The sequence below is a fragment of the Schistocerca cancellata genome, chromosome 10 (genome assembly GCF_023864275.1).
Source record: "Schistocerca cancellata isolate TAMUIC-IGC-003103 chromosome 10, iqSchCanc2.1, whole genome shotgun sequence".
In the NCBI taxonomy this organism is placed as follows: Eukaryota; Metazoa; Arthropoda; class Insecta; order Orthoptera; family Acrididae; genus Schistocerca; species Schistocerca cancellata.
This window is the reverse complement of record NC_064635.1, coordinates 93,732,370-93,748,810: the sequence shown is the minus strand read 5'-3', so window position 1 is coordinate 93,748,810 and position 16,441 is coordinate 93,732,370. Positions and strand designations below refer to the sequence as shown.

The following is a 16,441-nucleotide window of genomic DNA, read 5'->3' as shown; positions in this document are numbered from 1 at the left end:
TGTCATTATTTACTAACGACTGCACAGTGTGGATTTAGTGTGTGCTGTCGTGCAGTTGACTATCTCGTTAGTTTTTCCACCCGTGTCATGAATGGTTTTTTGCGCAAATCCCAGACTTTGGGCGTGTTTTTCGATTTGGTGAAGGCTAAAACACCTGCTGTAGAACTCTTTACATGTGGCGCTTGTGTGGCTGCCTGCCCCGTTTCCTACAGGAATTTTGAGAAGGCAGAGTTCTTAAGGTGGATGTGGGTTCTGCCTTGTAGAACACCTTTATCCAGGAAGACGGTGTGCGTCAGGGTTCTCTCCTGAGCATCAGCCTATTAGCTATCGCCATTTACCCTATAATGGCATGTCTCGATGGTCTGTACTCCTGGAGTACCGACAATGGTTTTCGTTTTTCCACTGACAAACCCATCGGTATGAATTTCTGGCGGCGCAAATGGTTTCTCCTTCCTTCCGTTCGTTGAAACTACGAAATTCATGATGCTCATGCTCGCTAGGAAACTCTCGGTCCTCTCATGTGTCTTACTTGGCAGCCCGTGTTACGTGGTTCCTCAATGTCCTACGTGTCCTCAATGGTACCTCATGCCGTGCTGATCGAACCTCCGTTTGTACCGATCCAATTTTACATCCGAAACTAGACTGTGGGTGCTTTGTTTATGCATCTGCACGTCCAGCCTCTTACGCCATATGGACACATGCACCATCATGTTATCCATTTGCCCACTGGCGCCTTTTACACTACCCCAATTGAGAGCCTATATGCTGAAGCTGCTGAACTACCACTGTCCTACCGCCATGACTTTCTCCTCCGGCGTGCTGTTTGTCTGCTGTGCGTGGCTACCCATCCTATGCCTCCTCGTTCGATGCTTACTTCGATCGCCAGTACGGGGCACATACCGCTTCTCTGTTACCTCCTGGAGTCCGTTTTCGGCGCTTGCTTCGGCAGCTTAATTCCAAACTACCTGCAACTTCCCGAGTGGGTGCGAATGCTTCACCAATTTCGCTTCGTGAAGTGGCCCTCGTTAACCTTGGCCTTCATTGACTTCGTAAGGACACTACTCCAGCCTTACTCTATAGCCTTCAGTTCCGTTGGTTTCGCACGGAATTTCGCGATAGTACATTTGTGTACACTAATGGCTCTCAAACTGACTGTAGGGTCAGATGTGCCTTCATTGGCACTCACGTCTTTAGTTGTCGGTTTCCGACACACTGCTCAGTATTTACAGACGAGTTCTTCGCCTTGTATCAGGCCACACAGCACATCTATCGTCACAGACTATTAAATTGTCGTGCTCAGACTCACTCAGCGCCCTTCAAAGTCTCTGTGCGTTTTACACCGCCCATCCCTTAGTGCAACGGGTTCAGGAAAACTGTTACTTGATCACTCCTGTTGGAGCCACTGGGAAGTTTATGTGGATTCCTGGTAAGGTCGGTCTGCCAGGAAACGAGGCTACTGACGCTGCTGCCAAGGCTGCAGTCCTCTTATCTCAGGCCGCTACTTTCTATATTCCCACCAATGATCACTGTGTTGCTGTCCGTCAGGAGGTGGTGTCCCTTCGGCATCGCCATTGGCCCTTCCTTAAGGGAATAAGCTCAAGATTATTCAGCTTCTCCCAGTGGCATGGGCGACCTCCCCTCGGCTCTCCCGGCTGGAGGAAGTCATTTTAACTCGGTTGCGTATTGGGCACTGTCTTTTTAGCCACCATCATTTGATAAGTGGCGCTCCCCCACTACTTTCTACTCTGCGCCCAAATTTTAACTGTCCGCTTCTTCCTGGATGAAAGTCCATTTCCTAACCGTTTATGTTCCCATTTGCCGTCTGATTTATGGACCGTTTTAGCAATTGACGCGTGGGCTGTCGACCGCGATTTACTTTCTGTCCGTGAAGGGCATTTAATTTTTAGTTATGGACCTCCGTTTCTGTGTGGTGTCTTTAGTAGCTCTTTCTCCACGTCCCTGTTTTTCACTGTCTTCTATTATGTCAATTGGGAATGACATTTAGTCATTTTTAACACCTCTCTGTCTTCGTACCCAATAGTTTTGCCGTGTGCGCATATGACCCCGGTTGTTTCTGCGCAAAAAAAAAAAAAAAGAAAACTGTCCGCATTCTATGTGAGCATCTCCTCTGACGAGCAGTTTGTCACTGTGAATGGCCACTGCTAGACTGTGGCTGAGAGGCAGCTGGACCGCCCAGTTTGAGTTGGCTGCCTGACCTGATGTGCTAGGCTTCGACTATTTCGAGGTCTGCGCTGTCACTGTTCGGGCCTCATCTACACCTGCTTCTGTCCCAACGCCTGCTCCCACTCCAGCTCTACGCACGCCTTCTGTCGCCCCCCAGTGCACCTGCAGTTTTTTCACCTTTTCTGCTACTCTCCCCAACCCTTCCCCCCCTTCCCCATCCAACCGTCCTGTCACAACAATATATATGCTTCCTCCCACAGGCAGCACTGCAGCATCCTACCCCACCCTTTCCTCATACTGCCCTCCATCCCCATGACACATTTCTTGTGTACAGCCACATCAGCTGAGATAGCTGTTCTCCACGTTTAGGCCTTACTACCCTTCTGTGTGTGTGTGTGCATAGTTTTTCTCTTTCATCATTTTATGGAGGATTAAGCTCTGTAGCTCAAAAAACCCTGTGTTCCTACAATGTGCTTGGTTGATGCCCAACATCGCTTCCATGTGGTGAGTTGTAATCCATCCTATTTGATATTGTTGCCCCATCCGAGATTTTATAAGGTGTAAATTACACATTTTGACATTCTCAGCATCCTTGCATCAACACACCCCAACAGAATCTCAAAATATGTATCAAAGTAAATAATATTGTTTGATTGGAGAGTAATTGTGCTTCACCTACACTGTCCACATATTCTCGTAACTGTGGATTGCATGCACTGTTTGACTAGTGCTGCTCGATGAATGTCATCTCACAGCACGATGGTGGGATGTGGTGTATCACAGGTAATGGGATCTTGGCTTGGCCACACACATTATGAGGATGGTGAAAACCTCTATAAATAGCGCCTCAGTCTTGAGGTGGGCTGTGTGCCAAAGAGATGCATGGCTGTGGAGATGGAATAGTCGTTAGCGGGCAACCTTTGAGGGACCTGCTGCGCCTCAGTTGTATAAAGTCTATCTAGGCACAGGACTGTATCTAGAGACTTTTATGTAACTAGTTGTCCCTGGGACCGAGATGGAGCCTTCCAATTTTCTCTTCCTCCTCCACTGGAATGGATGGACCACTCGTAGGTACCAACTCCCAGTCTAATAACAGGGCTCAGCCAGCAAGTCCAGCAGGCTCTGTTAACAGTAACAGAACGCATGCTGGTTGTCTGAATGTGTTTGTAATAGTTAAATGCAAAGAGTAGCTTTGATAAAGTTCCACTATTCTGTGTATAAAGAGGTTTAGTGTGTTTTGCTGGAACCTAAAATCTGTCAAACGCTATCCAAATGGGACGCTGTTGGTAGAAACGTCTAGTTTCCAACAAGTGAACGACATCCAGCTCAATGCCCTGTAGAGTATGCAATAGAAAATGAACTGCACAGTGGGTGAGGCCAGGAAGGTATTGTTGGTGTGATAAACCTAATTGAATGGGTGGGTGGTGATACAGTGCAATCAGACTCATTTACACTATCAACAACACGAAACTTCCAGAGCATGTTAAGGCAGTATTCCTTAGTCTAGATGTGTGGATTTTTTTTCTCATGAACACAATGCGCCGTTTTAAATACCTGCACTTGGAACTAACTACTGTTCCTGAAAGGGAGACGCCACTTGGGGCAAATACTGTAAGACTGCCGTTGAAGGAGTCGGTTGTTCATCTCTTTGGAAGTTTGTAAATTGCTCTGCGGATCTCCTGGCCTGGAGTATGGATTGCAGTGTCTTCTTTGAAGAAAGGAAGATGCAGAAAATAAAAACATAAAAGTGCCTCCCATATGGTGAAGCCAAAAAGATCTATAAGGCTATGCAGCTGCCTCCTTTACTTCAGTTCTCAGCATCCAATCCGGAAAACCGATGTTGCTACATGAGTGAGTATCCCTATAGCTAATACTACCACTACCAGCTGTGTTTTTCAATGCACTTGAGTGCTGGAGTTAGTTCGTAGCCCATACCTCCTCCCAGAACGCCAGACAATGCAGCAGGTGCCGATGCTGCAGAGCTCCCTGAACCTCCAAAGGTTTGAACTGGCCCACCATCCAGCACTGCGTCTACCATCTTGGTGGTTGTGGCTCCGAAACCTACCCAAGAAAAACAAAAATAGACGTCAAAGAACTGGCTGCTAATGGAGACAGGAAGGAAATAGTCTGACTTTCATGTCGTCTAGACTAATGAGGAGCAAGGAGAGGATGTTGTTTGGCGGCTGGTATACTCTTCCAATAACACAAACTGCACACACAGATTAAGTGGGTTCTTCATTCATAAGAATGGAAAGTTTACTTAACTCAATAGGTATTCGTTGTGGTACAAGCTCTTCAGGATAGTCCTCAGCCTCACTGCTGAAGAAGTACAGTGTCTCCTACGTTAACAATTACGGTTCCAATGTGCTGCCTGGGTCTGTGCTAGTGGCAGAGCTAACTGCTTCTGTGACTCCTGCCGGGCTGCGACTCCTGCAGGGCTGTGACATCATCTGGAAACATTTTTTTTCAGACAACGGCAGAGCAATTAGCGCTGACTAGTGCCACTGTCAGCCGGGATACAACATTCTGTCGTTACCGCTACACCACGGAAAACGCTGAGTTGGACATAAGGTCTGACAGTTAGGAGGTCTAAAATTGCCTACTTTGCGTGAGAGAGTTGGACTCTGCACTGTCAGCAGCTTGTGTGATATCGTGCCCAGTCACGATTTAACCCGTACAGCATGCTGCAAAACTTGCAACCAGCGTCAAAGAAAGTCCTCCGAAGTGGTCTAATTTGTTAAGGCAGACAAGCAACTTTTCCAGCAAATGGACGGAGTGACTTTTGGTGCCTCTTCCCAAACCGGGAAAGTACCAAACGTTTCCCAGTGATTACTGGAGCGTCGCCTTAACGAGCTGTATAGGCAAAACCTAGGAGCGAATGGTTAACGGTGGTCTGGTCTGGGTGTTAGATACAAGGCAGCTCGTAAGTCGCTCTCAGTGTCGATTCAGGAGATAGCTATCCACTGTCGGCAACGAGACCCTGCAAGAGGCCGCTATACAGCAGGGTTTCCTGTGCAAATAGCCTCATTCTTTACCAGTAAGATATACGACACGACTTGGAGACACAATATTGTAAGGCAGCCCCACCAATGGGGCTTCTGTGGTGATCTCCCTTTATTTATGCCGTCATTTTCATTAAAGCACTTTTTTCAGTTCCAAGTCGGTGACATGTTGTCGAATAGTTTCGAGTAGGAGGATGTCGCTCAAGGCAGTGCTGTAATTGCTACTATCTTCGCCATATCCATAAACAGTATCGTATGTGTGGTAAAGAGTGCCATACAATGTTCGTTATTTGTGAATGATTTTGCAGTGTTCTGTTCCTCCTTCGGTATTGCAACAGCAACTTGTGAGTTCCAAGTGAAAGTAGAAAGGCTTAGGAGCGGGCTGCAAACACCACCTTTACATTTTCTGCAGAGAATAGTGTGTGTGTGTGTGTGTGTGTGTGTGTGTGTGTGTGTGTGTGTGTGTGTGTGTGTGTGTGTGGGGGGGGGGGGGGGGGGGTGTTCATGTCGTATTTTTAATTTACTTGAATTGCATATGTGGAACACCATTCTCGCTTTTAAAGCCTGTGCAATTTCTATGCCTCATTTTTTACTCCACACTATTGTGGTTACCACACCTGAAGGCAAGTTCCCAGAAGACACTAAACATTTTAAACTTTCTTAGCCACAGGTTTTGGGGCACGTGTGAGATATGTCTGCTCTAGTTTTACAGGGCTTACATGCAGGCCTGACTTGACTTTGGTGCACAGTTTACAGGTCAGCGAGGCGTTTGTACCTGAAAATCGGTGACAATCTCCACCATGAGGGGTTGTGGCTGGCTACGTGCAGTTACAGGACAAGAGCCACACCCATTCTGTGCTGATGAGATGCTGGGGAACTACCACTTACCATCGGGCGGCAACTTCTCGCACTGCATTAGCAGTGAAGGTCCCTTGCTACACCCACTTCCCATGCATACTGTACCAATACTGTCTGGCTATGAAACGCCTCCTTACTAATCGTCTGTGGGCAGCGACGCCATTTGGGATCTGTGCAAAATGTTTGTTGCAGTCTCTCGGTGTGGGGTTCGTATGGACTCAGATCTGTGGTTTAACTGACTCCCACCCTGTTTACTGCATGGGCTCTGAGTAATTCCAGATTTAGTGCAGTACAGATTAATTTAAGCTTCTGTTTTAATACGCTGTTCGCTGACATTTTAAATGAGCACTCCAACTATGGGGCTGCATGCACGGATGGGGCTAAAGAGAGGGACTCTTTTTATTCCTCCGTTTTCCCACAGTTTGTCCTCTAAATTCGGTTGTCTCCAGACTTCACTGTATTCGATGGCAAATTTCCATGATCCTTAGGGCCTTGGAGGAGACGAGATGTGCCATGCCTGCTAAATTCCTCATGTGTTTCAACCCCCCCCCCCTCCCCCTGAGTAGCCTTCAGTCTCTACAATGCCTGTATCCAACTGATAATGCAGTCCAGGATGGCCAGAAAGCCTTCCTCTGGCCACAAAGCCTGCAAACGGAAGCGACACTCTGCTGGCCGCCAGGGCACACGGTTATTGTGGGGAGCGAAAGAGCGGCTGTAGCAGCCGAGGAGTCGTCGTGTTGTAGTCCTTGGTTAGTCTCGTGTGCCATTCCCCTTGCTTGCTATTGTCTCACTGCTGAGGTGAAGAGTCGTGCATCGACGGAAAGAGGAGTGGTAGGAACTGGCAGCTGACAAGCTGCTCATAGTGAAGACCACTATGTGGCCACAGTGTACCACCTTCCATCCACATAGGCGGGACGAGGTTCTCCTTACTTGTCTACACATAGCCACAGCTCTGTCGCATGACTTCTTGCTCAGGCGAGAGGACCCTCCGACATGAGCTGCTTGTGACATACAGATCACCGTGCACCACATTTTATTAGACTGTGTGTTACTTTCAGAGCAGAGGGCAGAAGCGAATTTCCTGACACACGTGCCCTCTATTTTGAGCAACATTCAAACGAATGTGGAAAGAGTTTTAAGGTTCAGAGATCTGTTCGACTTCTCTCCAAAAAATTTAGGGAGCTGTTCTTAACTTGTTATCTGGGCGATTGCCCCGCCCACGATTTTTGTAACTGGTCAGCCAGACGCATTCCTCGTACCTTTCGTTCAGCTCCTGTGGTTTTACTTCTGTTCCCAGGTGTAGCACCTTTCACCTGCTCTGTTGTATGAAAGGCCTGAGAGATCGAGTGGTTGTGTGTCTCAACGTGATGTGGGAGTGAGCGAATGGGTGTCATTTTATAAGATTTCCTCCTCATCTCTCCCCTCCCCTCCTCCCCCCCTTCCCCCCCCTTCCCACCCCCAACCACACACAGTGAAAGAGAAACAGGGCTTTGGATTCCAATAAGGGTTTGGATAAAGTTTATTACCACACACACATGCGTGGTGGTCCAAATCCACCAAAACACCTCGATTTTTCGTTACTTTGCTATGAGAACTGTCATCCTAAAGGAAGAACCAATTTGTTGTTTTCTTAATCATAATGGCTTGGAAATAACTTCGTTGCTAATCGGCCGGTTGCACCTCTTAAGCCTCGAAATACCTTTTATTATAACTGAAGTATCCGTTTAATCAAAGCGTCCGTGTAACATCACACAGCCATTCCTAGCGTGCACTGTCCCTCATAAGCGATCTCCCTGAGAGCCTCTCGAGGCTTGTCGTGTTCAGGAGCTGCACGCCGTTTACATATAGACAATTAACGATATGTGTCTGTGTATTCGGCCAACCCGTTCTGTTTACGATATTTTGACGACCGACCAGATCATTTTCTTAGGGTTGAGTCTGGGTGGCGAGGACATGAGACGACGAAACTTGTGGCACTGAGAGGGGACGATCATGTCGGTCGTCGAAATACTGTGCATGAATTGGAAATGACTCATCTGAACACGCGGACGTGCACTGTCGATGGCTTGTGTGGAGGAAACCTGACAAATCGAGCAGAAGAATAATTCACATAAATGGATGACACTGGAAGGCTCTAAACATATGCTGTTCACATCTTTGTTTACTCTAAAGGGGTGGATTTGTGGGCTGGAGTAAGCAAGGCTCGCTAGTGTGTAAGCAAGCTGCAAACGTCTGCGCAATCCAAAAATACATTTATGGTGTTTATTCGGAGACTTACCAAGAAAACAAGAGGATGAAAATTTAAGTGCTTGGTTATTTATAGTGAGGCAGTTCTTGGTCCAGAGCGGGACTCATATCCATAGTTCCCTTCTGTCATGTCCGCCATCTGTCTCAGATTTAGATTCAGATGGGAACCTTCCCTTGTAAGCTTGCCCGGTGGTGTGTGGTGATAAACACTAAGATTTGCTAATCCATTCAGAGAATGACTTTTCGTGTGTCTCACGTCAATTAAGTTTTCACATGCAACCTCAGTTTTGTACATAATCTCACGTGTGGTGAAAGGAACGAGTAGGCTACAGGATTCTACAAACACTGTTAACGAAGGTCAGAGTATGTGCAATAGGTTCCTAGGTCTGAGAGAGTGGCACGAAGGCTTCGTAAGTAAAAGAGCCCAGTACATCGTTCTCGACGGCGAGTGTTAATCAGAGACAAGGTTAACGTCAGCAGTGCCCCACAAACTTCAGCTTGGTGCGTGCAACTTTCTTGGTTATTTACCTTCGTATCTGCATTCCTTGTCCTCTCCCATACATCCATCCATCCATCCCCAAGTGTGTCCACGATGACATGAATTGTTGATTGTGTAGTAGATCACTCTGCACTTTGTCGATATGTTAATGTGTGATTGCACCTTCTGAATCCCCTTCAGTCGACCATTTCTGAACTGCCGTTATTGTGGCAGTGGACATTTCGTAATCTTGCACCAGTTTCGGACGAATTTTAGTCAGTGTTAAACCGTTTTAAACTTTCTGGTGGTGTGATATTATGAATTATTGTTTCGAGTGGAATGTATACGACATGCGTGGTTAGATCTGATGTGTGGAACTATTGAAACCTTTTTCGTTGTGGAGCGTTACAACACTACCTCCAATAAAATCATTCATTGCCAATACTCTGCAGGTTAGGAAATTTTCTTCCTGTAACCATAATCGGATCATTTACGAGTCACAGTTTTTATTTAGAGAGGACTATTCTTGGTTTTCATCAGATGGCTTGCTGGTTCATTTAATGCAATGGGTAGCTGAATTGTTGTCTGATGACTTAGTTAAGTAACAGTTTGTTCCACAAAAATCAGTTAAATACAGCAGCATTCTCTATTGAGAAGGTACTGTGAAGTACTGGTGATCTGAACCCCCAGAGGGTTCACAGCTCTTCCGAATAAATGCTTCCATTATTCCCCCTCACCCCCCCCTCTGCCTCCCCAGATGGTTTTCCTTGGTTCACACCTTGCTGGGACCTGGTTTATGGAAGGGAATCGAGTTTTCAATTCAGAAATTTTCTGTAACTTATAATTAAATAAAAACATAGTCCCCATTCTTGGGTTTAACTTTCCATCTATTTCCAAAGTTCTCCGGAAGTGCAGATCATGCAGGGAAAGTCACCCAATGCAGTGTATGCTCCCATTTTGTGTCTTTCCATCTTTGCACCCTTCGCAATGCATTACTGGCCAGGTAGCCATTGGTGAGGCTAGGTGGTGCGCATGGGAAGAGTTTCAATTCAGAATGGTGTCACCACAGCAGATGAGCTGCAAATGTAGTAGATGAAGTTATCTTCCACTGGCGGTCATACAGCCCAGCAGTCTCTGGTGAAGGAAAGGCCTGACTTCATGCATAGAGATATGACCCTAAAATGTTCCCTTCCTTGGCTGTGCGAAGGGGAGAACCATAAGGCTAAGTGACAAGCAGAGAGAGATTCTCTCCAACACATGGTTTGCGTAAGGACTGATGGGATTCCTTGTTGGCCACAAAAAGAACTTACAAGACAAGTTTGTGTAAGTGGCAGTCAGCTCTATAATGAATAGTGGGTCAGTTTCGATAAAAACAGCATCCCCTGCCCAGTCACAGGTGCTGCTTGCTTGCAACATGCTGGGTGACATACAGTTGACTGTCACTCCTCCATAACAGTCGAAATATAATTCAGGGCATCATTTTCCGCCAAGACCTGCTCTTCGAATCTGATGAGCTATGCACCAGTTTGGGGTGAGGGGTGTACACTTCGTTCATCATGAACATAGGGGACCAAAGGACAATGGGTTGCTATAGGTGCCTTCATCTTGGCCTGTGAGGGCAATTAATTGCCTGAAAAGGTCAAGGTGATTATATACCGATATCTGATGTGAAACTGTATGCCCCCCCTCCCCCCTTCCACCATCCAGTGCTTAAAGTGTCAACTGTGGAATGCACCATTCCTCCCTGCTCACCAGAATGCACCAATTTCCAGAGACAACAAAGACAAGAATATGAGACCCTGGATGAACTAACTTATCAAGAGGCAAAGTATTAGTGTTTGCACCCAGCACTTATAAATGTCATATGCTGCAGCTGTCATGACCTTGCATGTTTTGGCAACAGTACTGTCACCAGCTACGTCTCCTACAGTGGGGCTTCAGGGCTGCTTGACCAAGCCTACCCCCCCCCCCCCCCAACCACCACCCCTCTGCCCCCCGCCCCCCACCCATAGTTGGCAACTCTCCTCCTGCTACTTCCACCTCACCTACTTGAAAATCATGGACTTCCCACCCATCAGGGACATTGGTCCCCCACCTCCCAGCCAGACAAGTCATGTTCCTCTGGCTTGCCTAGCCAGAAAGAGGTCCCTTGGGACATGGGACACTGGCTTCCATTGTTTCCACTGGTCTGCAAACACTAAGAAGAAGAAATATCAAAAGTCCTCAAACAAGGAAATTCTGGTAGCCCCCACACCACCAAATCCCACCTGTTCCATTCCTGTGACCAAGGAAGAGATTCTGGTGGCCCATGAGGCCCAGTTTGTACCATATAGTGGAACCCAGAACCTGTGTATATTGATGCTATAACCCCTCAAGCTATGGCAGCACATGACCCTAAGGCATAAGCCACCTCCTTGGTCACTTTACGGTCCCACAGTACTTCAACATTATTATTCTCCAGTGGATCTACAGCAGTTTTTTCCACCTCCAGGCTGAGCTATGACATCTTTCAAACACTTCCCCTGCCTTTCATATTCCCCTTCAGGAGACGCGGTTTCCACCAACACATACCCTGGCCCTTCATTGATAGCGGGGGCATTATAAGACTCCTGCTCCCTATGACAGGGAGTCAGGCAGAGTTTGCACATATGTTCAGGACACTCTTTGTAGTGAACTTAATCCTCTTAATACACCTTTAGAGGTTCTTGCTGTTTGAGTAAGGGCATTTCAGAATATCACCTACTGCAGTGTTAACCTCCCCCACCCCCAACAGTAAAGTGTATCAGAATATACTGTAATCAGTGGTTTCTAAGCTTCCCCCACCGTCTTTGGGATTTCAACGCCCATAACTCTTTTTGGGGTGGAACTACAATCATTGGCCATGGCAAAGACCATGAAAGTGTACAGCCACAACCTGACCTTTGCCTACTGATTTCTGGTAGCCCCACAAACTTCAGCTTGGTGCGTGCAACTTTCTTGGTTATTTACCTTTGTATCTGCATTCCTTGTCCTCTCCCATCCATCCATCCATCCATCCATCCATCCATCCATCCCCCAGAGAGTCCACGATGACATGTGGTGACGACTTCCTGATGCCCTTCTCTGGTGAGATGGGCTCTCAACAGTGTTGACCAGAGTACTTTCACATCTCTGGTCACCCTGGGCTCCCTGCTGCATGGAGATATTGATGAGGCAGCTGAGAATACGACTGCACTCAATCTTTGGCAGCTGAATTGGTGATCCCCTGTTCGTGGACCTGCCCCAAAAGAAGACAGTACCTTGGTGGTCATTAAAAGACACAGAGGCCATTAGAAATTGTATGTTGGCTCTCCAATGCTCTAAGCAGCACTCTCCAACAAAGCACCTTATCGCCTGTAAGCAGCTTCATGTTCGGACCTGCCACCTAATAAAATGGTGGAAATAAGTGTGCTGGCAATGGAATCTTTAAACCATCAGACTAAGTACCTGTCCTTTGAGGTTTGGGCTATGATCAGAGGTCTCTACGGATACCAGAATCCTACAGATGTGCCTCGTATTACCTTGAATGGCACTGTCTGCACCGACCCAGATGCCATTGCTGAACATCCTGCTCATCCTTATGCCCGGACATCTTCAACTGAGAATTATCAACCTGCCATTTGTGCCCTGAAAGAGTGGATGGAGCAAAAGCAATTATCTTTCACTACACACCACTGGAGCCATGTAATGCTCCATTCAGCAAGTGGGAATTTGTCGGTGTCTTAGTCCACTGCCCTGATACATCCGTAACGCCAGACCACATCCACATTCAAGTGATTAAACGTCTATCAGGGTATTGTTGGTGTCACAGCTTTACTATCTTTAACAGCATCAGGGGAGAGGGCAAGTTCATAACACAATGGCAAGAAATTATATTTGTCCCAGTACTGGAACTGTGAAAGCACCTTCTAGAGATGGACCATTATAGCCCAATTAGTATCACCAATGCTCTCTGTAATTTTCATGAATGCAGGGTGAGGCAGCAGCTGTGTTGGCTCTTTGGGTCTCAGGACGCAATTTTGTGTGGAGGTTGATGAATTCTTATACCAGATAGGTACCACTGCAGCAAAATGAGGGAGATCAAGTGATGAAGTGGATCAAACATCCAAGTAAATAACAGTAGAGTATGAACAGCTCATGCGCCACCAAAGGATATAAGAGAGGACAACGTATGTCACTTGGAAGTAAGGCAGAGATGCAAATTTCCTGAATATAATGAATTTATGTGTGTTTATTGTGAAAAGTATGTAGTCCCATTGTGCAGTAACAAAAATGAAATGCTTTAACACTAGAACCGCTGATATTTGGACATACCAAGAACCACAGCTGGGTCACTAATGACCTGCGATCTTTTCCTTTATTTCCCCTATGTCAGTGGGTTAATGTTACTGCCAATGAATCTATTGTTAGAAGCACTACGATATTTAGAATGAAGTTAACAAAAAGAAACCATGTTTACACAAATTATAATTTAATATTTTAAAACTTACATGTATATGCTGAATGTTTTTACTGGCTACTGTTACATAATGAACACAAATAATAGTATTTTGATGTACATTTGTTGCACACAGTTTTCTTGCAGGTGTGACACTTAACAAATGATTTCTTTCCTTCATAGTTAGACTTTACAAGGCAGCGTGGTCAGGAATATCTTCAGGTCTGACAGGGATGCTAGTCTTTCTAGTCGCTGCGTACTTCTCAGCAAGCTCCTCCCCCAGCTGCAGGATGAAATCCCTGCGTTTCAATATTTTCTCATTCAGAGAATTGATCAATCCCAGCCAAATCCAGCAAGTTGTAAAATGTGTGAACAGGCCAACGTCTCGATGGTGCTTTGACAGAGTATTTGTGAGCCATTTGGTTGACCATGTCCACTCCATATTTAGAGCAGTTATAAAACGTAACAGTATCTGGCTTCTTTTTATACCATCCTCATTTGTCACATAAGGATGCATTGTGCTCAGAATCAGGACATTCTTGTTGCTCTTAAAATGATAAACAGTCAAGTGTGGTATCATCTTTTTTCAACAATACTGTGCTTTATAACTGTTCTCTTGCCTTCTTGATACAGACTGGCATTTCCCTGCGAGATCAATTTATTGTGCCCACAAGACTCGTAGAATTAGCTTTCAGTGTCTCGGAGAGTTCTAAGGAGGTGAAAAAATTGTCACGTGACATTTATTCATTTTTTGAGGTAAGATTGCATAAATTTTTTTACAACAAAGCCACCAAGACACTCATCACACCACCTAGTGTCATCCTTTCCTATATAAGGGATAGCATTCAAAATATATTTGAGTCTTTATCTACCACCATCCAATACTTTTGCCCGTATTTGTCTGGTTTTGATGTCATAAACTGCGTGAATGTGCAACGGCACTTTGAAGGAAAAAGCTGTTCAGCGATTGTTATATATGGACCCGGTATGTAGCTAGACTGTGCATTCGCAATGAACTCATTCCAGATTTCTGTTACCAAAGCAAACATGTCTTCTCTTAGTCATTCTGATCTTGTGGATCTAATGTCAAATCTGAGATAATGCATTATATCTCCGAATCTGTCACGAGCCATTGTTGATTTCACAAAATTATTTCCCCACTTCACTGACCACAATGTGTCCAGTTCTAAGTTCTTAGCTCCAATAGCACCATGGACGTACAATATAGCTATAAAAGCTTCCAGTTCTTCAATTTTTATAGTCCACTCATCTGAGCTCAGTACACAAGGTGCTTCAGTTTCTGTACATTTTACAATATGTTTCAAAATTTTGTCCATTATCATTACATGCTGTACACTCTAACAGGTCTCACGCACGTTTCATTTTGCATGCGGAGGTGGCCCTGTCCTATCTTTGAAAACATTCTGTTGTCAATATCTTCCAGCTGAACAGTCACCTATTACTCCAACTTTCCAGGTTGTTCCATTGGGTGCTACAATATTGCTACCTGAAGGAAACTGATGTAGTCCAGAACCCTGGGCAGTTCATTGTCCAAACCGACTTTCAGGACATCCACTTCCTCGAGTTGACTTAGTCTTTGTGGCATCTGTTCCTGTAATAGTAGTTATACATATTAGAACGTGACATAATATTGAATATATTGTGTAATATTAGAACAAAAAACACCTTCCTAAATGTAATATATAACTTGTAAAAATTCAACAGGAAACAATGTATAAACATAAGTGTTGCAATTCATATTACTGTCTACACAACATATACATAAACAAAAATTATTATAAAACAAACACATAAACAAACATACCTTTCTCATCAGCATTCAGTAGAACCTTCTCAGTAGTAACATTGTCTGCTGATGAAGAATCTGGAACTATTGGTGATAGAAATTCTTCCTCAGATAAAGACTCCAGTGGCTCACCCTCAGATTCATTATTTAAAATCTCATTTAGAGCATTTATAATGTCCGCTTCTGTGCGTAGAAATTTGGCCATAATATATTTGTAAGTTACAAGCACTATCTACACAGACAGAAAGCACTACTAAACCCGATCGCATGGTACAAAGCTCTGGGTGCACAATATCTGCATACAAGGTCAGGCTTGTTTGAACTTCTCACCCTCTCATCCCTTGCTGAAAACTGGAACGACAGCCAACAGTAAAGTAAAAATGAATTTCGCGATTGTTGACCAAACACACACTAACAATAGGCATGAAGCTAGATGAAAAATGCAAATGTTATAGCGACTGCACTGGACGGGTCAGAACTGACCCTTCCGCAGTTGTAGGTGCATCTTCATATTTCTGTTTTATGTTTTCACCATAAAATGTGAAATCAAGTATAATCACTAATTACATTATTTCATAAAAAGTCACAGAAATGTAACACTCTAGGCAACAATACAAAAGAGTGACAAACAAAAGAATTATCAAGTGGGTCACGAGTGACCCAGCCATGGTTCTAGTGTTACAGCATTTCATATGCAATAGGACAAAATGGTTAGTACCAAAATAAGCTGAAAAATTTAGGATTAATTCTGTCTTGTATTTAAATAATTTTTCTTTATATAATCTCCTGAGACTTGAGTACTTTCTTTTATTTTTCCTCTCTTCTAATATCAGTTAAGAAGTGTGTGTGCATAAATATTTGTGTTGGCATAAATATTCCTCAAACTACTCTGAAGTGTGTGGCAGAGGGTATTTTGGAAGGCACCATGTGTTAGAATTTTTCCTCATTGCAATTGAGTATGGACTGAGTGAATAATGGATTATTAACTGCCTTTATGTGTACAGTAAATAGCCTAATTTGGTCTTCAGAGTTTGTAAGGGAGCTAAATGCATGAGGCTGAAGAATATTTCTAGATTCTTCACTAGTACTGGTTCTTGTATTCTCATAAGATGACTTATGTGGAATAATTTGTACCTGTTTTCTCAGGATTATTGCTCCCATCAGTAAAGCAAACCTGTGACCCTCTGTGACATCCTTCTTTGTATATGTTCAGTCAGTTGAACAAACGGTCTGATCCCTCACACTTTTAGCAATTATCTAAGTTTGGCCACACACATGAACTGGAGTCATCCACCTGTTATGGACCCTGTAAAACTGTTTCATTTTGATTTCCTGAAAATTGTTATTGTCTTAGTTTACTGTTCATAATTTTGAATCATTGATAACGTAGTAAAAGTGTATGACACTTT

At 44.7% G+C, this 16,441-nt stretch overlaps 1 protein-coding gene across 1 annotated transcript in view; it reads right to left on the bottom strand.

The window, feature by feature from the left end:
* The window catches only part of LOC126106159 (basic proline-rich protein-like), a 34,289-nt gene extending 19,052 nt beyond the window's left edge, over nucleotides 1-15,237 (bottom strand). Inside the window, exon 1 of the mRNA XM_049912399.1 lies at nucleotides 15,051-15,237. Within this exon, the coding sequence (XP_049768356.1) occupies nucleotides 15,051-15,237 (187 nt within the window). The remainder of the gene's footprint in view (nucleotides 1-15,050) is intronic.
* Between the last annotated feature and the right edge of the window lie 1,204 nt (nucleotides 15,238-16,441).